This window comes from Muscardinus avellanarius (genome assembly GCF_963383645.1).
Source record: "Muscardinus avellanarius genome assembly, chromosome: 8".
NCBI lineage: Eukaryota > Metazoa > Chordata > Mammalia > Rodentia > Gliridae > Muscardinus > Muscardinus avellanarius.
Window position 1 is genome coordinate 86,134,467 of NC_137794.1, and position 24,713 is coordinate 86,159,179.

The window sequence follows — 24,713 nt, forward strand, 5'->3', positions numbered from 1 at the left end:
AGGATGCTGGTGTGGAGTCCATGGAGTTCTGTGGAGACGCTTCCAGTAGTAATGTTCAAAGCCAGGAGGATCCCTCTCCCAGCCCGGTATCAGTCCAGGGCTTTTAAGACTAGATTTCATTAGGCAGCAGAGCACTTTGTTCCTCTTCTGTACCAAGGATGTTTTGAGGTTTAGATCTACATTGAAGGGGAAAAAAAAGAGGAGAATCTCAGTATTTCTTGTCAAAACAAAAACTATCACAAACAAAAAAACCACCCAGTGTCTCTACCAACTATCTCCTTAAACATGTCTACTAAGGAATGAGTCTCAGGATACCCAGAAATCTGCTACCTGGAAGGAGGGATGTAAAATAGTATTTTTCCCCATTCTTATAAGCTGACTTTAAAGAGAGAAAGAAGTCCAAAAGTTGACCATACCTTCTTCTGTTCCTCGAGTGCTCCAGGAGATAAAATAAGCCCATAACTATTCCCTATAACACAATGAAAGATACTGGTTAATACAAACTCTAGATCAAGTATCTCCAAAATGTAAGGAAAATGGAAGAAAAAAAAAGCCACTCACACTTATCAGAGCCCAAAGGCCTTGTATAGCTGCTGCCCACTCAAAACCAATTTTTTCATACAGAAATCCACCCAGCATCGGTCCTATAAAAGCACTAACCATGGAAAGAATATTAAGCAGGGTAGTCAAAGTATTTAGTCAAAGTTCATGATTCCTCGGTCACAAGTTTTTCTTAAGTTATAACCATATATATATATATATACTATAGAAAAAAGTCACTTTTGTGTATAAAAAATATTTCTAAGGCTGACAATGTGGCTCAGTGGTAGAGCATTTGTCTAGAATGTGCAAGGCCCTGGTTCAATCCCTAGCATTGAAATAATAAAAGAAAAATCTACCAGATACTGACGATGTTTAAAAATTTTAAACAATTTTAAAAGTAAAACTGCTTTTGAAATATTGGTAACTTACACATAAAAAATACATGTTGTTATCTTATTTATGTATATATAAATTTATGTATATATAATTACCCACATTATTTATTTTTTGACATATTTGAAAGAATATATTATTCTATTTTCATTATTTGCATCTATATGATTCCATCCAATACATATTTATTGACTGTATATGACATTTACCCTTCTGGTATAGTATGAAGTAAAAAATAAGCAAATGAATGAATAAAGGAATAAATTTTCATAATTTATTTCTCAGGAACTTAGAAATATCACTTGAAGTATATGTGACCTTTCTGATTAAGTTTTAAATCTGCTGATATAATCAGATTTTGATTTAGAACTCTGCCTCTGCCTTGGATAAACTGTCTTTAAGAAACTCATGACTTCTTGGTGTCTCCAGCTCTTCATCTCTGAAGTGGAGACGGTATTTTCCATCTTACAGATACAGATGAAATTCAATGACTACTCACCCCACCGACCACATGGCACCAACGAGACCCGATACGAGTCCCAGCGTACTCAGTCCCTCTTCGAATCCATTTTCACTGCAAAGAGAGACACGAGTGCATCCATTATTAAAGGAAACCTGCATGGAAAAAGAAATTGTAAAATAGCTACATTAAGAGAAACCAGTATAATTTGGGCAAGGCTGACAGCAGAAACATTCCACTTCTAAGATATAAAGTAAATTAGTGGGCTGAGGATGTAGCCCAGTGGTAGGGTGTGTGCTTAGCACGCCCTGCACAGGTCCCTGGGTTCAATCACCACCCCCCCCCAAAAAAGTAAATCTATTTTGAAGGAATTTTCATAAAATATTTTTCTAAAAATAATCTTATCACATGATATTAAGAATCATGACCCATTTGCATTAAATGCTTATAAAAACATACAATTAAATAAGAAAATTTTTAAATGAGCTTAAAGTCCAAACGGGCAGGTCTAAGAAAACACAGAGGCATGCAAGGTGTGGCGGTGCATGCCTGTGATCCTAATACTTGGGAGGATGAGACAGGAGGATCTCAGGTTTGAAAACAGCATCAGCAATTTAGTGACACTCTCCATAACCTGACAAGACTCTGTTTTAAATCAACAAATTCGAAAGGGCTGAGGATGTAGCTTGGAGGTAGAATGACTCTGGGTTTAATTCCCAATACCACACTCACACACAAAGAAAACATAGAGGCAATTCCTTATTCATATGAGAATTACTGAACCAGCACAAACGTTGTACTTAGGGATCTTCATCAACACTCCCATTAAACAAAGGGATAATGGCCAAGTGGCAGATGCCTGGCCACCCTGTGCTCTCATGTGGATCTCCTCCATGACAGAGGGACAATACTCAGGCCTTCCCATTTGACTTTGGCCTTTCAAGATTGCACATGGAATTTATGAGGCATAAAGCCTAACCAAGCATCTGACTATCATCACTTACATAGTTATAGGATTTATACGACATCACAATATTTGCATGCTATGACATGAAGATTTATGTATTTGTTTTTGGTTTTGTTTTTGTGGTACTAGGGATTGAATCTACAGGCCTTCTACCTTCAAGCTACTCACCCAGCCTGGTTTTATTTCTTATCCAGAAACAGGGTCTCTCTAGGTTGATGAGAGTCTCACTATTTGCTGAGGCTTGTCCTTGAACCTGAGATGCTCCTGTCTCCGCCTCCCAAGTGCTGGTATGTACAGGTGTACACCACTACGTCCAGCTTTATGAAGATTTAATAATGGGGGGAAAATATCCGACATCCTGCAAAACTAAATACTCAGGAAATCCCGTGATGCTCACTGCCCTTCACAACAGCTCTTCAAGAGACGAAAGTAACTTACTACGCACAGTCGAGGATCTCTGGGAAAGTTGGGATTATGCTCATCCCGGCAGAGATGCCGTTTATAACCAGTATCAGCACCAGCAGCCAGAGCTGACTACAAAAGAGTTTGAGAAAAACAAAAGTGAAAACGTCAGTACTTGAAATAACAAAAACCTAATACTAAGGAGATCAGGGCCCCGGAGAAGTGAGTTTCACAGATAACATATCTGGTCACATTCTCTTTCCCATCTCACTCCTTTAGGCTACCCTCTGGCTCCTTACTTTCTGAGGAAAATTTTTTTTATCCATCTGACATTTTTTTTTCAAATACTTTATTGATGCACTGTAGTTATACATCACAGTAAGAATCAGAGTGATACATTAATACAGGCACACATCAATCATGTGGCGTATTTCCTCCCGTATTCCAGCTGATATCTTAAACTCTTTAGTTACACATATCATATATGTTTCTCGGAGCCAACCTGCCTTCTCAGCCCACAAAAATCCCGTCAAAAGTAGTTAAACAGCTGGGCATGGTGATGAACTCCAATAATCCCAGTACTTGGGAGCCTAAGACAAGAGGAATCACAGGTTTGAAGCCAGCCCCAAGAACTTAGCAAGGCCCTCAGCAACTTAGTGAGACTCTGTTTCAAAATAAAAAATTAAAATAGCTCTGGATTGTAGCTCAGAGGTAGAATAATCCTGGGTTCAATTCCTAGCATGCCCCACCACACATACACACAAAGTGGTTTAATATCAGTACTAATCCTGTTTTATTCCATCACTTTACGTTGAAATGCAATTAACTGAACAATAGCAAAAAAGAAAAGTGATAAAGGAAGAAACAGGAAACTAACATTTGTTTCACATTGGGCACTATGCCAGTTATTTAATAAACATTTTTCATTTAATCTTTGTGATATAAGTATAATCATTGGCTCTTTTTAGTAAATAAGAAAATTTAAGCTCTGAGAAGTTAAGTGAGTTTGCCACTTATAGTTAAGTAGCAAAGCCAAAATTCAAACCCAAGTCTGACAGAGGGAAATTGCTTTCTTTCCATGATATTATGTTTCTTTCTTTTATTTATTTATTTTTATTTATTTATTTATTTATTTGGTGGTGGTACTAGGGGTAGAACCCAGAGGACCACCTCCAGGCTATATTCTCAGACCTATTTTATATTTTATTTGGAAACAGGGTCTCACTAAGTTGTTGAGAGCCTCACTAAGTAGCTGAGGCTGGCTTCGAACTTGTGCGATCCTCCTGTCTCTGCTTCCCAAGTGCGGGAATTATAAGCCTGCGCCACTACACCTGACTTTTCTTTTATGGTAATAGTAACTGAAACAAAGGGTGTTCTACCTCCAAGCCATACCCCCAGACCTTTTAAAATTGTTTCTATTTGGAAACGGGGTCTCACTAAGTTTCTAAGACTGGCCTCGAACCTGCAAGCCTCCTGTCTCAACATTCCAAGTACTGGGATTGCAGGCGTGTGCCACCGTGCCCAGTCAACGATATCATGTTTCAACCTGGAGGTATCTGAAAAGGTATAAGTTCACCTGACTTTAACACATACATGACATTAAGCAAGCTTTAATGAACAGCTTTAATGAACAGGAGTGAGGAAGAATAGAAAATATATAAAGATATTCTACAAATTATCAAACAAATATGAACAGCAACAAATTCTGCCTTAAAAATGAGTACAAACAAGTGTGCAACTGAACAGAGAGGAGGAAACATTATTCTCATTTGGTGAAGATTTTATGCATTTCTGTTTGCTTAGACCAATGCTAGCTTCTAGCAAAACGAAACACCATCTGTCTAACAAACAATTCAATATAGGCCTAAATCAAAGTAATTATTGAAATATTAAGGCTTGAAATACTAAGCCGTATCAGCATTATGTCAACATTTTTTGAAATAACTCCTAATGCAGTTGCCCAAAATAAAGAAGAAAAAAAATTACCTTTTAATATGCAGGAATGGGACAGGTCCTAAGAGCATGTAGCATCCTGCCGTGATTAAGTTTCCAAAAACCAGAAGCCATTTCCTTAGATGCTGATGAAGAGAAAGAGTCCAAATAAACCCTTAAAGACCCTCCTTAATCAAATACTGTAAAAAAAACTTAACACACACAAGTCACAATGTTCAAAAATCCAAATGCACAAAAGAAAATGAAAGTTTACATTTAAAAGAAAATATGTAGCCAGGCGTGGTGGCGCACGCTTGTAATCCCCGCACTTGGGAGGCAGAGACAGGAGGATCGCGCAGGTTTGCTGGCTTAGGAGACCCTGTTTCCAAATAAAAATGTAAAAATAGGTCTGAGAGTGTAACCCGGAGGTAGAAGGTAGAAGGGCTTCCAGGAACCCCAGTGCCACCAAAAAAAAAAAAAAAAAAATGTAGATGATAAACTCAAAAACAAGGACAATATACGGCAAGCTAGGGAAGGAGCAAAGGACGAGGGGCTCCCAGGAAAGAAGCACACTGCAGATTTTTACCATCATGAGGCTAAGACAGGAGGATCGCAGGTTTGAAGCCAGCCTCAACAACTTAGCGAGACCCTCTGAAACTTAGTGAGACTCTGTTTCCAAATAAGAAATATAATCAGGCTGGGAGTTTAGCTCAGAGGTAAAATGCCTCTGGGTTCAATCCCCAGGGCCACAAATAAAAAAAAAAAAAAATAGAAAATAAGCGCCAAACAATATTCAAGACACTAGCTTCTCGATACATGGGTTACTAAGCAACCTCACAAAATGTAGGCTTTAATATATATGCAAATCTTAAAAAGAGAGAGAAACTGGTGTGGTGGCACCTGCCTGTGGCCCCAACACTTCAGAGGCTGAGGCAGGAGGCTGTAAGTTCAAGGTGGGGCTGGACAATTTTGATGGGATCCTGTCTCAAAATAAAAGTGCTGGGGATGTTGCTCAGTGGTGAGTGGCCCTGGGTTCATTCTCCAATAACAAGAAAGGAAAGAAGGAAGGAAGGGAGGGAGGGAGGGCAGATGGAGAGAGGAAGGAAAGACTTTCTGTTAGGATGGTGGTAGGATAAACAAGTACATTTATGTGGCCAGTCCTTTTACTCCCACAGACATCTAAGTCATGTCCTCATGGGGCTGGGATGTAGCTCAGTGCAAAGCGCCTGCTTTGCAGGTGTGGTGCTCTGGGTTTGATCCCCAGTTCCAAAAACACACACACAAAAGAACCCCTTTTAAAAAAATAAGCTAAATCATGTCCTCTAAAGGACACGTCCCATTAGAACCTCTAAGATCCTGCCCTAATTATTAAGATCAATCTTTTCTTCTTTTCTATTATTATTATTATTATTATTAATACTTCACCAAGAAAGGTTTTCCCTTTAGATAGTCTAATCCAATAGTTTTCAACACAGTGTTAAAACATAAGTCTTTTTTCACAGACGAAGCAATTAAAGGTGAATCTGCTAAGGGTAATGGCTGAGGCTGGAAGACACTGGACACTTAGTTTAATTGAATGTGTCAGTTTTAACCAATGGACCTTTATAGTTCCAGGGGAACCATTGGAAGAACACTGATTTAAACACGCAAAAGCAACTCTAAATTAAGTGTACATACTGGCATTTTATCACTCAGTAGGCCAAAGAGTGGTGAAGAAATGGCATAGGAGAGCGCCAAACCCAGGAAGACCAGTCCCACATATCCGGTTGGTAAATTAAACTGAAAAAGAAACTCGGTATTAAAGTTGCATGATTAAGTCATTTAAAAAATAAGCATCTACCTCTCCCTCCTTCCTTTTCTTCAGCTCTTATTATCATGAGTCTACTAATACCATACAGCATTCTTCATAATTTTTGTCTTACTTTTGTATAAGGGTTATTGGGGAGAGACTAGGGGGACCTAACAAGAAGTCAAAAGACCTACATGTTTTGCTTTGTAACATATGACATTAAACATATTAAATTATTGCTTTTTTTGTTTGTGGTACTGGAGCTGGAACTCAGGGGCATTCTACCTCCGAGATACACACTTAGCCTTATTTTTTTTTTTTAGTCTTTATTTTGAAACATGGTCTCACTGAGTTGCAAAGGGCCTCACTAAGTAGCTGAGGCTGTCCACGAAACATGATCCTCCTGTCTCAGCCTCCCAAATGCTGGGATTACAAGCATGTTCCACCACGCCAGGCTTATCACATTTTTATATTTATAACAGTGTTCCAAAAAATTTTTATGTGCAAAAATATCACCTAGAGAGCTTATTCAAGTTCTTGGATCTCAGCCCTAGGGTTTCTGGTTTAAAGTTCTGGGATGGGGCCTCAGAATTTACATTCTAACAAGCTCCCAGGTGATGCTGACAGTGCAGAGGCTACGCTAAGACGTTCACTGGAATAAAAAACATGGAAGATAATTTATGCCTCCTTTATCCATCTCACAGACAGATTAATATCAAACTAAAGTCGGGAATGAGGGTGCACATCTGTAATCCAAGTACTTGGGAGGCTGAGAGGAAAAAAAAAAAACAAGAAGAAAAGCAAATTTCTAAGACATAAAACTTTTAGAATTGGAGGATTGCAAGTTCTAGGACAGCCTCAGCAATTTAATGGGGACCTCAGCAACTCAACATGACCCTTTATTTTTATTTTATTTTATTTTATTTTATTTTTATTTTATTTTATTTTTTATTTCAAAAAAAAAACATAAAAAGGGCTGGGCCTATAGCTCAAGAGCAGAATGCCCCTTAAGGTATAAAAATATATAAATTTTTTATATCCCTAGTATAAAATAAGACAGATAGATAGATAGATAGATAGATAGATGATAGATAATAGACTGATGATAGATATGTAGCTATAATTAAAAATTAGATGCCATAACACATTTTAAAAGGCTTTTCAAACAATAAGCTCTTATATAACTCTAATACGACTATAATATGTTATAGATGTCTGAGCAAGAGGCAATATCTAAATTATTTTTGTTTTCCTGAGGTAATTTTTTAGCACACAGAATTTATGGGTCAATATACATTTTTATAGTTTGTATGACAAATATTAGCTAATGCTAAGAAATTAATCCTGTGAAGATAGATACAAGACCGTGTGGGCTGCAGTTAGTACATTTTTGCCTCAATATATACATATTAATGCTCTGGGATAATTAACCACCAGACATGGTAGTGAACTTAAGTGCATCATTAACTTAAAAAAAAAAAAAAAGCCGGGCGTGATGGTGCACGCTTGTAATCCCAGCACTTGGGAGGCTGAGACAGGAGGATGGCGCAGGTTCACAGCCAGGCTCAGCTACTTAGTGAGGCTCTCAGTAAGTCAGTGAGACCCTGTTTCCAAATAAAGTATCAAAAAGGTCTGAGAGTATAGCTCAGAGGTAGAAAAGCCCCTGGGTTCCACCCCAGTACCACACACACACACACACACACACAAATATATATATATATAGCCAGGTATGGTGGCACATGCTTGTAATCCCAGTATTTGTGAGGCTGAGACAGGAGAATTGCGGTTCAAGGCCATCCTCAGCTACTTAGTGAGGCTCTTTGCAACTCAGTGAGACCCTGTTTCAAGACATAAAGAATAAAAAATAGGGCTGGAGGTGAAGCTTGGAGGTAGAATGTGCCAGGGTTCCATCCAAAGTACCAAAAAAAAAAAAAAAAAAAAAAGAAAACTATGAACAGGGAGGGGAATATGTAGCTATTTTCTATCCCCAGTAAAATGCACAGATACACACACACACACACACACACACCTGGAAAAGAAAAAGAACAAATTTCTAAGACATCAAACTTTTAGAAGTCAACATTTATTTTGTAGCACTGGAGACTCTTGGTTCCTTTCTCCCATTCCAGCTTAATATAATTCAAGTCATCTTACTATAGCAAATAAAGTAAGAGGATCTGGAGATCTACTGGAGGAGGAAACCTTACAATTACATGAAAAGTAAGACCAGTAATGCCATCTTTATATGGTAATTAAAATAACCACACCTCAAAGTTTGCATGAAATTGGATACTATCTACATTTGCACATTATTCAAGTGTAAAGGTCACTTTCAGTTTTATAAAAATAATTTCCCAAATCTTAAAAAAAAAATCAACAGGAATCAGAGTGTGGAAGATGGGTCTTAGGTTATAAGCTAGAAGAAAAGCCTCCCCTAGAGTGAGTACCCCTAATGCCTCACTGGAACTCAGATAAATAAAGGAAACGTGTCCTCGTGAGCCCCAAGCCCAGATCTACAACATGAGCTAGGTCTTGGAAAGCAGACCAAGGTTCTGGCTGCTCATGCAGGATGCTGAGTCGGATCCCTCATTCAGAGTCTCACTTCTGGTTCGCATCATGGGAGAGAAGACATAGTGTCCACCTCCTTCTTGCAGCCACTCAAAGTTCTTTCCCTAAGGGCCCAGGGTGCAAGCACTACGTCCCCCTACTACAGAGCAGAGCTCTGACAGTCAAGCCCCTTACCTTCTCCAAAACAAAGAGGGACAGAATGGGATCGAGGAAACCGAAGCAGGAGCTGAGCGAGACGATGACAAAGGCAATCAGGCCGACCTTGGGCAAAGTGACGAGTTTCCAGAAGGAGTGTTCACCAGGATCAGACTCTTCGGGGTAAGACAAAGGTGATACACATTAGGTCTTGCAGGATGAGTCAGGGTTAGGAAACGGTGGGGGTGGAGGGAGGAGATTCTAAGAAATAAATCATAGAAATGAACATCTGACTTAACTTTATATTTGGCTTATTTTGAAAGGACTGGTAAGGCCATCTTTATATGGTAATCAAAATAACTGCACCTCAGAGTTTGCATGAAATTGTATATTACCTAGACCTGCATCTTATTCAAATTCAGAGACCACATTCAATTTTATAAAAAATAATTTCCCGCCAGGCATGGTGGCGCACGCTTGTAATCCCCACGCTTGGGAGGCGGAGACAGGAGGATAAGGCAGGTTCAAAGCCAGCCAAGCTGGCTTAAGAGACCCTGTTTCCAAGCAAAAAAAAAAATATAAAAATAGGTCTGGGAGTGTAGCCTGGAGGTAGAGGGTTTCCAGGAACCCCAGTACTACCCCCCCAAAAAAATAATAAATAATAATTCCCCAAATCCCCAAAAAATCAACTGGAATCAGAGGATAGAAGGCGGGGTCTTTAGGTTTTAGGTTATAAACTCGAAGTAAGGTCTCCCCTACATGAGGCAGAGAAAATACAGCTTGATTTAGTGCAGGGAAAAGCATCCCCATTGACTTACCATGGAACACTGTGTGTGTGTGTGTGTGTGTGTGTGTGTGTGTGTGTGTGTGTGTACCACCCATGCTTAAGAATTTGCACTAGTTTTTTTAAAAGCCATAATTTTTTGACAAAATTTTGTTGACAAAACAAACATTGGATTGAGAGAGGTGCGGCTGAACCCCTGTAAATCACTTGCGGCATTCAAGGAGAGCTGAGTTCCAACCTCATTTCCTACCATTGTCCCAATAGTCAGTAACCTGACTTCTTCACTGTCCCAGCATCAGGCATGAGGATCTCTACGCCAGCCATGATACTCCATGACTCCTTTTCTACTTCCCTGCTAAATTTGTGTGTGTGTGTGTGTGTGAGAGAGAGAGAGAGATACTGGGATGGAACCCAGAGGCTTTCTACCTCTAGGCTACACTTGCAGACCTATTTTATATTTTATTTGGAAACAGGGTCTCACTAAGTTGCTGAGAGCCTCAGTAAGTAGCTAAGGCTGGCTTCAAACCTGCAAGATCCTCCTGTCTCAGCCTCTCAAGTGCTGGGATTACAAGCGTGCGCCACTGTGCCCAGCTTCCCTGCCAACTTTTTTAATTATATTCACTCTATATGATCTGGCTCTGGCCCTAGTTTAATTGTAAACTTTACCTTTTTCTGGTTTCCTACAGTACTTCTAATCTATACTACATATCTAACATTGAAATTATATTTCTCTTTGTGTTTTTTCTATGGCTTGAAGGCTTTACATTCTGATTGATTTAATTTTACTTTATTTATTTATCTATTTATTTGTTTTTGTGGTCCTGAAAATTGAATACCCAAGGGCATTCCACCTGCAAGCTACACTCCCAGCCCTTTTTATCTTTTAATCCCAAACAGGACTTTCCAGGGTTGTTGAGACTCATTAAATTGCTGCAGCTGGCCTGGAACCTAGGATCCTCCTGCTTCAGCCTCCCAAGGGCTGGGATTATAGGCACTGCCTTGCCTGGCTTAGCCAAGTATTTCAACAGTGAATAAACCTGAGCAAGGCCACTATGCTCCACTAAGGGAACAGCTTGTAGTTCAATTTACAAGACGGACAAGCACCACCGTGTGGCTTAGTGAGGTACTGCCAACAAGGAGACCACGCAGTATGAATATTATTGAACTGTATATTAAGGATGTTACTTATGCACCCTAAAAATGTCAATGACTAAAGATTCCGATTTTATTTTATTTTATTTTTGGTGGTACTGGGGTTCCTGGAAGCCCTTCTACTTCCGGGTTACACTCCCAGACCTATTTTTACATTTTTATTTGGAAACAGGGTCTCCTAAGCCAGGGCACGCAGCCGGCTTCAAACCTGCGCGATCCTCCTGTCTCTGCCTCCCAAGCGCGGGGATTACAAGCGTGCGCCACCACGCCCGGCAAAGATTCCGATTTTAATTGGCTATATCTATCGCGTTTACAAAACTTATTATGCGTCATAACAAAAACAATTATAACATAAATGGTGCCCTTTAAAAACATCTTTGAAAAGGAACACATAATTAATTCCGTTAAGCTGTTGAAGACCAAGTAACAAAAGCATCAGTTTCAAAGGGACAAAGAGCAGAACCACCTAGGGCGTGTTTCAGAGCTATCTGGGCACGCCCTCCGTGCCTCCGAATTCTAATATATGCTTCTTGGAGGAACCTGAACCCCTGGTTAGCACTGCCTGCTTGGGACGCTGCAGTGGGATGGGGAAGCGGGGTGGTCCTCAGGTGTGAGGGGCAGGGAAAGCCAGCAATAGCTCCTAGTGGCTCTCAGGATAAAGTTTACCTTTCATGAATTTAAAGATTTTATGTTTTTATCTAAATCTTCAAGCAAAAACTATATATATTTGTAGTATAAATATGATGTTCTGATAGTAGAGATATTATGGAATGGCTACATCAAGCTATTGAACATATATACATTCGCTCATGTATAATTCTTTTATGGTGAGAACATTTAAAATATACTCTCTGAGCAGTTTTCACATACAGTAGTTCCCCCTCATTTGTAGTTTTGCTTTCTGAGGTCCCAATTCCCCAAGGTCAACTGTAGACTGAAAATACTATGTAGAAAATCCCAAAATTAATCTGTAAGTTTTAAAGAACCCTTATGACAGCATAGTTATAAGTGCTTTATTTTATTATTGATTATTATTGTTAATTTTTACTGTGTCTCGTTTATAAATTAAACCTCATTATAGGCATGTATGCTTGAAGGAACATAGTATATATACACATAGGTCTTGGTACTATACATGGTTTCAGCATCCACTAGTGGTCTTGGAACATATGCCCATGTAGAAGGAGGGACAACTGTATGCAATATATTACTACTGTATACAACATATTGTTTTAAACTATAATCACATTAGCATGATGTATAATTGATATCTTGAATTTACTAGATTTAAGAATTTTAATAAGAAGATTTGAGACAATCAGTAATCCCCATGTAAAATCACTAAAGGGGGAATGCAATATCAGTTCCCCACCTTGAAAAAGAACAAATGCACTCCAAGGACCTTCCCACACAGCCTGTTAGCTATTAAAGAAAAAGTAGAGCCAGGCATAGTGGTGCACACCTGTAATCCCAGTACTTGAGCAGCTGAGACTATAGGATCGCATATTCAAGGACAGCTTCAACAAGTAGTGAGACGTTCAGTAACCTAGCAAGACCCTATTTCAAAAGTAAAATAAAACAGGGCTAGGGGTATAGCTCAGAGGTAGAATGCCCCTGGGTTCAATCCCTAGTACCACAAAAAGAAAAGAAGTACGAGCCGGACGTGGTGGCACACGTTTGTAATCCCTGCGCTTGGGAGGCTGAGACAGGAGGATCGCACAGGTTCAAAGCCAGCCTCAGCTACTTAGTGAGGCTCTCAACAACTTACTGAGACCCTGTTTCCAAATAAAATATAAAATAGGTCTGGGAGTATAGCCCGGTGGTAGAAACCCCCTGGGTTCCACCCCAGTACCACCATAAAAAAAAAAAAGAAGTATGTGTTTGTCCCTATTCTCTTGCTCGCTCTCCTCTCAGCTCAGAAACCAGGTGCATTATTAAAGCAAGGACCCCCTCACTAGGAATCTCCAGACAAATGGCATAAAGATAAAACTGCCGAGGAGCCACCAAACGGCAAATCCTCTGGGCCCTTAACTTCTTGCTTGCATGATTTGTATTTTCTTCTCTTACTTAAAAATGTTTTATAGCTGGGCGTGGCGGCTCACACCAGTAATCCCAGAACTTGGGAGGCTGAGACAGAAGAATAGCAGATTCAAGGTTGGCCTCAACAATTTAGCAAGATCCTGTTTCAAATAAAAAATCAAATAGGACTAGGGGTGTAGCTTGGACGTAGAATGCCTCTGGGTTCAATCACCAGTATCAAAAAGGAAAACAAAAAGAAAGCGTTTATCCTTTTATTGATGCGTTGTAATTATATAGAATAGTAAGGTGCAGGGGGTACAAACACACCTGCGCACTCACACAGCACTTGCCTTAGCCACAATGACTCATCCTCATCACACGGCAATGACGGCTGCCACGGGGAGATTAACACTGGGCTCCAGACTGACCGCCCACCCTCCAGGTTGAAGCTTGGGTGGACCCACAATGAAGACACCTTGGAAATTCTGCCTGAAGCCAGTAAAATTCCTAGACGCAGCCAGGCATGGTGGCACACGCTTGTCATCCCAGCATTTGGGAAGCAGAGACAGGAGACTCGCGTTTCATGGAAAACCTCTGCTACTTAGTGAGGCCCTATTTCAAAATAAAGAATAAAAATACAGGGCCAAGGGTGTAGCTTGGAGGTAGAATGTCCCTGGGTTCTATCCCCAGTACCACTAAAAAATAAAAAAATTTAAAAAATTAAAAAAAAAAATCCTAGACTCTCGTCTACCACTGCAAGCAGCCCTTTCTCAGGAATACAACTAGCTCTTTCCTTTGCCCAGAGAGCCGGGTGGACACTCTGTCAGTGCTACGTCTCCCTTCTGCTCAAGGGAGTATCCTAATAAAGGGTCTTGTTCCCGTGGCAATTGTGCCTTTAGCTGATCCTACTGATGGAGAGAACACAGGACCCCAAAGAGCTGGTAACAGGCTGACAGGCTAGAGCTATTTCTTTAGAGTACACAGAGCTGGTAGCAGGGTGGTATGCCCATAACTCTAGAGTTATTTCTTTAGAGTATACGGAGGAGGAAGTTGGTGAGAAGATATAAAGGAGGGGTGAGGACTCCTAGCACAAAGCTGAAGCCACATTGTCCATGGGTCTAGAGTGACAGAATACCAAATTCTGTCAATACTGACAAAACAAGAAAAATATGTTTAATTTTCTAGCTTTTGTGTGCAAACTCTCCTAAAACAATTTTTTTTAAGTATTCTTATTGGACATGGTGGCGCACGCTTGTAACCCCTGCACAGCTACTTAGTGAGGCTCTCAGCAACTTAGTGAGACGCTGTTTCCAAATAAAGTATAAAAAATGGGTCTGGGAGTATAGCCTGGAGGTAAAAAGCCCCTGGGTTCTACCCCCAAGTACCACAAAAGAAGAAGAAGAAGGAGGAGGAGGAGGAGGAGGAGGAGGAGGAGGAGGAGGAGGAGAAGAAGAAGAAGAAGAAGAAGAAGAAGAAGAAGAAGAAGAAGAAGAAGAAGAGGAGGAGGAGGAGGAGGAAGAGGAGGAGGAGGAGGAGGAGGAGGAGGAGGAGGAAGGAGAAGAAACTGGGGATGTTTCTTAGAGATAGAATGTAGTCCTAGAGATAGGGCCTAGTACCAAGAAAAAAAAGTACTTTTAAATAGAAACACCTAAATAGACATTTGCACTCAATATTAAATCTTAGGGATTTTTCTTTTAAAATATCATTTTTCCATTCAATTTAAATAAAAGATGCTTCTGTAGAGTAAGAGCAGGTTTATCAACACCCCCCCCCCACTTTGGCTCATAAAAATAAAGCTACCTGGGACTTTAAGTTCAATAAAGATGTGAGAAAATTGAGAAATCACAGAAATGAAGAGAAATATCAAGTAACTTAGCTGGTGGCAATTAAAGGAGGCTGAAACCGACAGCAAGGGTGGATGCGGAGGGGACGTGATGAGGAGCGCAGGCCAGACCTCGAGGAGTAATAGATGCTGAGGCCAGATTAGCATTCATCTCAGATGTCCTAAATATCCAGTTCTGCTATTTAGCAATTAGTCTGTCTTAGCAAAGTCTCTTTCCTTTAGCGAGTGTGATAGTTAGCCAAAGTTTTTCTCCTGCTCCATGAGAATCTAACCTGATATCTATTTCTTAATTACTAGCCAAGTATCTAACAAACAAACCTGAGCACAGCCCAGGATGCTCAACTACAGAACCAAGTGTCAGCACATTTTGAAAGAAGAGAGCACCACCATGTGGCTCAGCGAGGTACTGCCTCTCTGGCCTGTTCTCTAACCCTCTTCTCCAGCTTCCTAGTCAACACTCTAGCTCTGTTCCGAAAGTAACCTGATATAAAATACCCTCTGAAGAGTTCATGTATTAATGTTCAGAATTGATGTAGCTGAGTTTTGAGGACTGTAATATCATCAGTAAATAAATTCATTACGATTAATTACCTGAGGGGAAACCTAGGCAGGTAGGGTGAGTCTAGGGAATATAGGTCCGTGGGTGTGTGGCCTGAGGGACTGACTTTTGACTTTGAATCCCATTGGTGGCCTTCTTCCAGCATCCATGATGTGAGAGCAGAGCTGTGGTCTCTCCATCACTCTACTTCTCACCACCATGCCCTGAACTCTGCAGACCCGGCCTGACAGGGAATGAGTCCTAAAACTTCCAAAAACTGTAAGCAAATCTTCCCTATGTTAAGTTGTATGGTCAGGTTTTTTTTTTTTTTTTTTTTTTTTTATCACAGCAGTGGAGATGTTGACCAAGATATATGAGAAGTAGATAATGCTTACCATGTTGCTAGGCAACCTTGCTTAAATAAAAATAACCCCAACTGATAGACTCCATTTGGACAGAAAGAACTACAGATGAACAATAAGTATCTGATGTTGCCATGTTCTGTGCCTCTCTGAGCATGCTCTTATAGTGCACACAAAGGCAGCACTGCCCAAACCTTGATGCCAGGGCATGAAGCTTTGAAACCAGGGCGATTCTTACTCTGCCTGATATGAACCCAAATCCTGACACCTGGGCTATGCTGCAGACAAAAGAAAGAAATGGCCTTACCATCCTATCTTATAGCCTCCTAAGAGTACCAGGCCCACATGTGGCCCACATCAACCCCTTATAATAAATATTTAGTTCAGTCCAAGAAGACCTCTGGTGGGCACTGCATATGGTGATAGCTTATGGGCAAAAATTAAATTTTTTCTGGTTCTAAAGATTGGAAAGGATTCATTATACAAAAAAACAGAAATTTATATAAACTAACTGCCTACCCCATCTTCCTTCTTTCTTTCTCTCTCTCTCTCTCTCTTTCTTTCTCTCTCTCTCTCTCTCTCTCTCTTTCTTTCTTTCTTTTGGCGTGTGGGTGTGTGCATGTGGTAGGAATACTATGATTGAATCCAGGGGTATTCTACCTCTGAGCTATGCCCCAGCCCTATTTAATTTTTTATTTGGAAACATGGTCTCAGTAAATTGTAGAGGGCCTCACTAAGTTGCTGAGGCTGGCTGTAAAACTATGATCCTTCTGTCTCAGCCTCCCAAATACTGGGACTACAAGAATGTGCCACCATGCCTGGCCACCTGCACCATTTCTGAAAAGAGAATCTGTTCTTTTAGGATGCTCTAATGAGGCATTATTGATTATATAGTATAAAAATAAATATCTGGTCTCTTATAAAAGCATAAAAATAAATTTAAGATTCTACAAATAAGTAATAAGTGTGGACTTACCATAACTGGGTAAAATACATATGTTGAGTGGTATCATCAGCAGAACTATACATCCCAGAAAAATAAAAGGCACCTCATAACCAAAGGATTGATACAAAAAGCCACCTAAAGGAGGACCTATTACTAGTCCCAGTCCAGAGAAAACCTCAAGACTTCCCTTAAAATGGAAAGAGAAAGAAAATTGAGTTAATATATTTCATTTGAAGTATTAACAAGACATTATCTGAAAAAATTCTATCTACTTCATGGTTTCACACACACACTCAAGATGAATCAAACATACTTAGATCCTAAAAGTATTAGAAAAATAAATTATGAGGGGTTTTTTTCTTTCTCTTTTTTTCTCTCTATTTAAGACAAAGTCTCCCTGTATTACCCAGTCTAGATTTGAACTAGACAGGAGGATCCTGTCTCGGCCACCTGAGAAACTGGGACGACAGTGCGCTCACCATGCCTGGCCGCTTTTGATTCTGACGGTGGGGAAGATTTTCCCGTTATGACATAACAGAAGACATTAAGAACTGACATAATTTCACTAAAAATTATGCATGGGAAAAACACATCCAAGGACAAATGAAGAATAGGGAAAAATGCTTAGAACAAATTCCCCAAACATATCCAAAGTTATTAATGATCACTGAGACGAAAATAAACAACCCAGTAAGAAAATGGGCAAATGAAATACAGCTAGCTCTTAGGAGAAGCAGCCACTCAGTTTTTAAGAGAAAGAAACACATTTGAACCTCAAGACACCAATTTTTTCACTGGTCACCTATCAAGTCTCTCTCTTGCCAAGTGTAGGGAAAGAGGCACTCTCATATATTGCTGGTTGAGTGAACGCAGAAGACATTTGGCAAACTACCAACACATACTCTCTGACCTGGAAATTCTACTTTCAGGAATTTAACTTACAGGAACAGCTATAAAGATGTGACATGGTACAGCTATAAGCTTACATAACGTAGCACTCTTTGCAATGACAAAAGATGTACATAATCTAAGTATTCATTAATAATTTAAATAAACTGATTTAAATAAACTGGTTATATCCATGTAGTATACAGCCAGTAAAAAAAAAGTAAAAACGCTTCTCTATGTCATTACAGAAGGACCTCCAATATGACTTCCTCATTGATGTAATTGGCAAGGTGCTAAATGGTGTGTATAGTATTCTATCACTTATATAAAGAAAAAAAGAAGAGGGGAATCTTCTTGCTGTCCCAGTGTGTACACATGTGTGTATATGTGTGTGCTTGTGTATGTGTGCATGTACATACATATATGGAGTCCCTCTGGAAGAAACTTGTAAAATCTGTTGCCTTTCAGAGAGGGGAGAACACTGGACACCTGAACAACAGGCGTGTATACAAAGGCTGGGCAACCACAATATGTCAATTATATCCGAATTCCTCTTGATACTTCTGAATTGTCCACTTTGTAAAATGAAATTTTAGAGTCAAAATAAAAGAGTACTATAGAAGAATCGTTTACTATTAAAGAACTTATTTAATTTTTAATCAGTCTAGTTCTAAGGAGCTTTCATCAGACATCTGTGTCTTGCAACCTTACATTCTTAGGCCTCAAAGAATACACAAAAGTAGTCCAATAATAGCTTTCAATTTTCTATAATTCTACCCTTAATTGCAACAAGGCCCTCCAAACCAACCAGAATGTTAGAGAAATTAGATTTGGGCTGCATATTTATATAGAAAGTTGGTATGATAACACAGATTCCTCCTACTGGTTAGAAAATCTTAGTGGACTATGCCGGGCGTGGTGGCACACGCTTGTAATCCCCGCGCTTGGGAGGCTGAGACAGGAGGATCGCGCAGGTTCGAAGCCAGCCTCAGCTACTTAGCGAGGCTCTCAGCAACTTAGTGAGACCCTGTTTCAAAATAAAATATAAAATAGGGCTGGGAGTATAGCCCAGAGTTAGAAAGCCTCTGGGTTCCACCCCCAGTACCAAAAAAAAAAAAAAGAAAAGAAAATCTTAGTGGACTATTGCTATTAATTTCCTGGGTGGCACTTTCTAGAGTGATCAATAGAACACTGGCTCTTTAAGAGGAGAAGAGGACTTATTTGAAAAAAATAAAAAGATTCCATGGTCAAATAAAGTTGTGGAATAATTAATAAAGTATCTTTACTCCAAGATTTCTTGGAACCTTAAACCACTACTGTGAACCAGACATTTCTAAGAACAGCACACAGCACACTTCAAGTCTGTTTAGCCACAAAACGTTGTTTTACAGAGCATGTCAACAAACTAGTGTTCTCCTGAATCATATGAAATAGGTGTCCAGGAAATATAAATGATTCCTTGTCACTGCAACCACTGCAGCATATCAAATGGCTATAGAACCTAAAATGAACCTATGCGTCTAGAAGCATTGGTACTTAAGTAAAAAACTATTCATGTAGGCAAAGGTTTATTTGATAGTAAAAAAAAAAAAAAAAACTCAAATAACAGTATTAAAAGACTAAGCTAATTAGATTCTGAAGCTAGAAAAGTTATATTCTGTGAGGGTGGCATTTTGGCTGATATGCAGACCAGGGGTCCTGCAGGGATGCCTGGGCCCAGAAAGTAAGCTATGGAGAAGGCTGCTAGGGTCAAAGAGGCAGCTTCCCAGAGCTGGGACATGTCACTAATACCAGGTCTATATGCGTCTAGATGATACACAAGAATGTATGTCACTGTGAAGATACCACTTACTAGATTTTATGTCAACATAAGAGGAGCCTCCTCAGACAGTACAGAAGTACTTAAGGTTCCTCAAGATCATCCCTAAGATTTTTTCCAGCATCCAGGAAAAGTGGAGGATGTACTCTAGTATGAATGAAGTGTCTGAGTGCACTGAATGATTTTTTTTTTCTACAGCAGAAGAGAGTTTCAAGCAGCTCACTACAATCTAGCCACAGGGAGCAAGCAAAATACTAAGCAGGCAATTTTAATCAAAGTGGTAACGAAAGTAGCTGGTTTGGGCCACATTAACCTGTCAAACTGGCTATTCAGAGAATCCTAAGAGCAGGAAGAGCACCTAGGTACCTCTAGTGGTTTATTCTTTGGACAACCTTGCTACTAGAAGTGGACATCATGGTAAAAGGTAACAAAACCACAAAGGTAAAAAAAAAGCAAGTAGAAAGAATGAACCCAAGCCAGGTGTGGTGGCGCACGCTTGTAATCTCAGCATTCAGGAGGCTGAGACTGGAGGATCGCGGTTCGCGGGCAGCCTCAGCTACTTAGTGAGGCCCTCTGCAACTTAGTGAGACCCGGTTTCAAAATAAAGAATAAAAATAGGGCAGGGGCTGTAGCTTGGAGGTTGAATGCCCCTGGGTTCCATCCCCAGACCCGAAAAAAAAAAAAAAAAAAAAAGAACGGACCCTGGCTTTAACTTGAAAAGACTGACAAATATTTCAGGCTATGTCAAAGGAAAAGAAGAAAACTTTGTAAACTCAACATACCAATACTGTAGCCACATGGTTTGGAAAAGCTTTTGCGAGGATGGAACATGATGCAGTTATTACTGCACCAAAGCCTAATGCATCGATTATTCTCACCAGAAAACACATCGTAATAAATATTGGTCCATCTGGAACTTGGTCCAAGATACTAAAAAGGAATAAGACAGTTATTAAATGCCAAGCTCATTTTAATTCTAACTGTACTTGCTAAAAAGGGCAACATTTCACCTATAATTATTAGAATAAATCTCTTTGGAATGTGCTGTTTGTGTGTGGTATTAGGGATTGGACCCAGGGCATTCTACATCTGAGCTACATCCCAGCCCTTTATTTTATTTTATTTTATTTTATTTTATTTTATTTTATTTTAAAACAGGGTCTCACTAAGTTGCAAAGGGCCTTGATAAGTTGCAGAGGCTGACCTTGAACCTGTGGTCCTCCTGTCTTAGCCTCCCAAGGACTACAATTATAAGTGTGCACCATGCCCGGCTAGAATATTAATTTTTTTTATTACAACTTGAGTCATAATGACAGCTTAATTGCCTTTTCTGGTGACAAAACTAGTCCTCTGAATGATAATGCCAAATAATCCTTTTTTTAAATACAGTCATTACTAGGGATCAATGAAGGATTGATTCCAAAACCCTCTGAGAATAATCAAGTCCCTTATATAAGATGGCATAGTATTCGCATATAACTATGCACATTTCCTGTATATATTAAACCATCTGTAGATAACCTATGATACCTAATTCAATGTATAATAGTTAATTATACTGTGAATAATGATGTAATAATTTCCTTTTCTTATAATTGCTATGTTATAGTGTGGAATAATGACCCAAAAAAAGCCTGCACATGTTCAAGACAAACTTTTTTTCAAATATTTTTGATCAGTAATTGGTTAAATTCACCAATGGAGAACCTGTAGATATGGAGGGTTCACTGTGTGTAAAAATCACTCCAATAAGACCTATATAGGAAAAAAAAACTTCTTACAATTAGGTTCATCACATAGGTTAATCCCACTGTGGGACTCAGATGTTCAAACTAAGAAAGAATGCAGAAACCAGAAGACCTTAGCAAGAAAAAAAGAAAAAAAAGAGGGGGAAATAGGAACCATGTAATGGTTTCCCCTAGTTTATTTCCTATGATCATTCCTCTAGGTTCTCCAAGTACTTTCCTGGTACTTTTTTTTTTTACCTCTAGGCTGCTCATTTTAGGATTCTAAGTTTAAGAACTTCATAACTGTTTTGCCTCTGGCACTCATTTTCCCTTTTCCTGGAAGTAGCTCGGTGGTGGGAGAGGGGTGCCTGAAGTGAGCACATGACCTGGCCCGACCAATTGGAATACTGTTTCCCTTGGGCTACAATGGTTGCTCCATCAACAAAGCTGAGGTCAGTGGTGTTCCTTTCTCTGACTCTTACCAGGCTCCCCAGCCCTTTTATCATATTTTGAGACAAGGTCTTGCTAACTTGGCATCCTGAGTAGCTGGGATTACAGCTTTGAGCCACTGGCCCTGGTTGAATTGATTCTTTGGGGGGGAAAAAATCACTTTTTTTGCTTACGCCAAAAACTTTCTGTAACTCAGCAAAGTATGTTAAGTAAGTCCTATCCTGCATGGTGACAGGACTCCCAAGGGCTAGGTGCAGTAGCCAGTTAATGGTGGCCCCTGGAGGATCTCCTTCATGTCAGTGTCATTCTTCTCTGCTCTCTGCTCGCCATCTCCTTCCACCACGAATCACTTGCTACACGTTCAACAGACAGCAGCAGCACTTGATCAGCTCAATGAGCCTTAATGTTTTAAACTGGAGATAGATTATGAAATCTGTTCACACTTCCAAAACAAATCAGAAAACTACTTACCCAAAGAGGACTGTAACTCCTCCGGAGACAAACATTCCTGCTACAAACATAAATTTTGCTCCAATATGTACAAGCTGTAGAGAATGTCAAAGAAGAGCAGTAAATGGATTACTATTACAAGGGCATACTCACATAAAGAAATCCACCATATCAGAAGGTATAAAATTGGGGAAAGAAAACAAATACAACTAACATAATATTAAAATATTTTTTATTTTATTGAATATTTTTAATTTTTTATTTATTTTAATTTTGTTGTTGTTGTTGTTGTTGTGATACTAGGGTTTGAACCTAGGGACATTCTACTTCTGAACTACACTCCCAGCTCTATTTTTTATTCATATTTAAAACAAGGTCTCACTGTTTTGCGGAGGGCCTCACTAGGTAGCTGAGGCTGGCTCTGATCCTCCTGTCTCAGCCTCCCAAGAACTGATTATACAAGTGTGCACTACCATCCTCAGCTTTGTTTTATTTTATTTTATCTTATTTTATTTTACTTTATTTTATTTTAGTACTGGGGGCTGAACCCAAGGGCATTATACAGTCAAGCAAACTCTTAAGATTTTTTTTTTTTTTGGTTACTTATTTTTTCTTGGTTTTCACCAAGTTACTGAGAATCTCACCAAGTATTTGAGGCCAGCTTCAAATCTGCTATCCTCCTGTACCACCATGCCTGGCTAAAATAATTCTTTATTCTTTCTTTCTTTCTTTCTTTCTTTCTTTCTTTCTTTCTTTCTTCCTTTCTTTCTTTATTTATTTATTTTGGTGGTTCTGGGGTTCCTGGAAGCCCTTCTACCTCCGGGCTACACACCCAGACCCATTTTTACATTTTTATTTGGAAACAGGGTCTCCTAAGACGGCGCGCACGGCTGGCTTCGAACCTGCACGATCCTTCTGTCTCTGCCTCCCAAGCACGGGGATTACAAGCGTGTGCCACCACGCCCGGCTTAAAATAATTCTTTAAAAGAATTCCAGTACTTGGGAGGCTGAGGCAGGGGGGTCACAGGTTGGAGGCCAGCCTCAGCAACTTAGTGAGGTTCTCAGTAACTTAGTGAGACCCTGTTTCAAAATTAAAAAAAAAAAAAAAATAGGGCTGAGAGTATAGCTCATAGATAGAATGCCCCTTGGTTCAATCCCCAGTACCACAAAAATAAACAAGTAAATGGCAATATACATGGCTTACAAACATAGAAGAAGTTAAAAGCTAATCAATCCTAAGTATGAAATTGCCAAGTGATACAATTTATAAAACTAAAATGGTGGTTATTTCCATCAAAATTCTAAATGAATAAATTAGATTTTTTTTTTTTTTTTTTTTGGTGCTGGGGATTGATTTACTCTACTTCTGAGCTAAGCTCCCAGCCTGATTATTTTTTATTCTTTATTTGGAAACAGGGTCTCAGGGTCTCACTAAGTTGCAGAGGGCTTCACTAAGTAACTGAGGCTGGCCACGAACCTGTGATCCTCCTGTCTCAGCCTCCCAAATATTGGGATTACAAGTGTGCGCCACCACGCCCGGCTCATCAATTAGAATGTTTTAATATGCAATATATATATTTTTGTTACTGAGGATTGAATCCAGGAGTATTCTTCCTCTAAGCAACACCCCAGCCATTTCTTTCAATTATATTTTTATTCTGAAACAGGGTCTTGCTAAGTTGTTGAGGCTGCCCTTGAACATGCAATCCTCCTGTCTCAGTCTCCCAAGCATTGAGATTACAGGCAAGTAAAAGAATTTTTAAAAATTAAAATATGTAAGTCTGGTGTAGTGGCAAACGCTTGTAATCCCCGCGCTTGGGAGATGGAGACAGGAGGATCGCGCAGGTTTGAAGCCAGCCACACTGGCTTAAGAGACCCTGTTTCCAAATAAAAATATAAAAATGGATATGGGAGTATAGCCCGGAGGTAGAAGGACTTCCAGGAACCCCAGTACCACCAAAAAAAATAAATAAATAAAATATGTATAGGAACTTTTATACTTACATATTTTCCAAATACCAAAGATGCCAGCAAGTCAAATAAAGCGTAACACCCGAAGATCATACCAATCATGGTGTTGCTGGCTCCCTTCTTTTCAGCCTTTGAAGAAACAGAGATGGGAACAAAGTATGAAGAAGCAAATGGCATCAGTATGGGGAAAGAGGAACATGAAATCAGAACATCATCTTCTGTGACCTTTACCTGCAATGTAACCTCAGAGATTATTATCTTAAAATATTGAGGGGGGCGGAAGGAAAACTAGTTTAGGTAGTAAAAACTAATCTCTGGCATGAAAATAATTCACTTACCATGCCTACAAAAAATTATTTCCTGCATTTGGCAAAGATCAGAACTAGAGAATATAAAATAAACTCAAAATACCTCGGATGAGGAAATCTGGGCTCGACTTGGCAGTCATGGGACTGAGGGAACAGCTGACTTGACGCATTTCCTTTACAGTGACCCTAGTCACTAATTATAGGATTGTACTCCACAACACTCACCAGTCAGGAAACTCAAGGACAGGAAATTACTTGAACTGGCAT

At 39.6% G+C, this 24,713-nt stretch overlaps 1 protein-coding gene across 1 annotated transcript; it reads right to left on the reverse strand.

Annotated features, from left to right (window-relative positions):
• Positions 1-24,240, reverse strand: SLC18B1 (solute carrier family 18 member B1; the record flags this gene model as incomplete). Its single annotated transcript, XM_080700289.1, has 12 exons — positions 1-176; positions 417-469; positions 562-655; positions 1,436-1,510; positions 2,802-2,897; positions 4,752-4,843; positions 6,375-6,476; positions 9,229-9,365; positions 16,864-17,020; positions 20,323-20,470; positions 22,189-22,262; positions 24,172-24,240. 12 exons carry the CDS (start codon positions 24,238-24,240, stop codon positions 110-112), a joined length of 1,164 nt encoding a protein of 387 aa, XP_080556415.1. The 3' UTR covers positions 1-109.
• Positions 24,241-24,713: the final 473 nt, after the last annotated feature.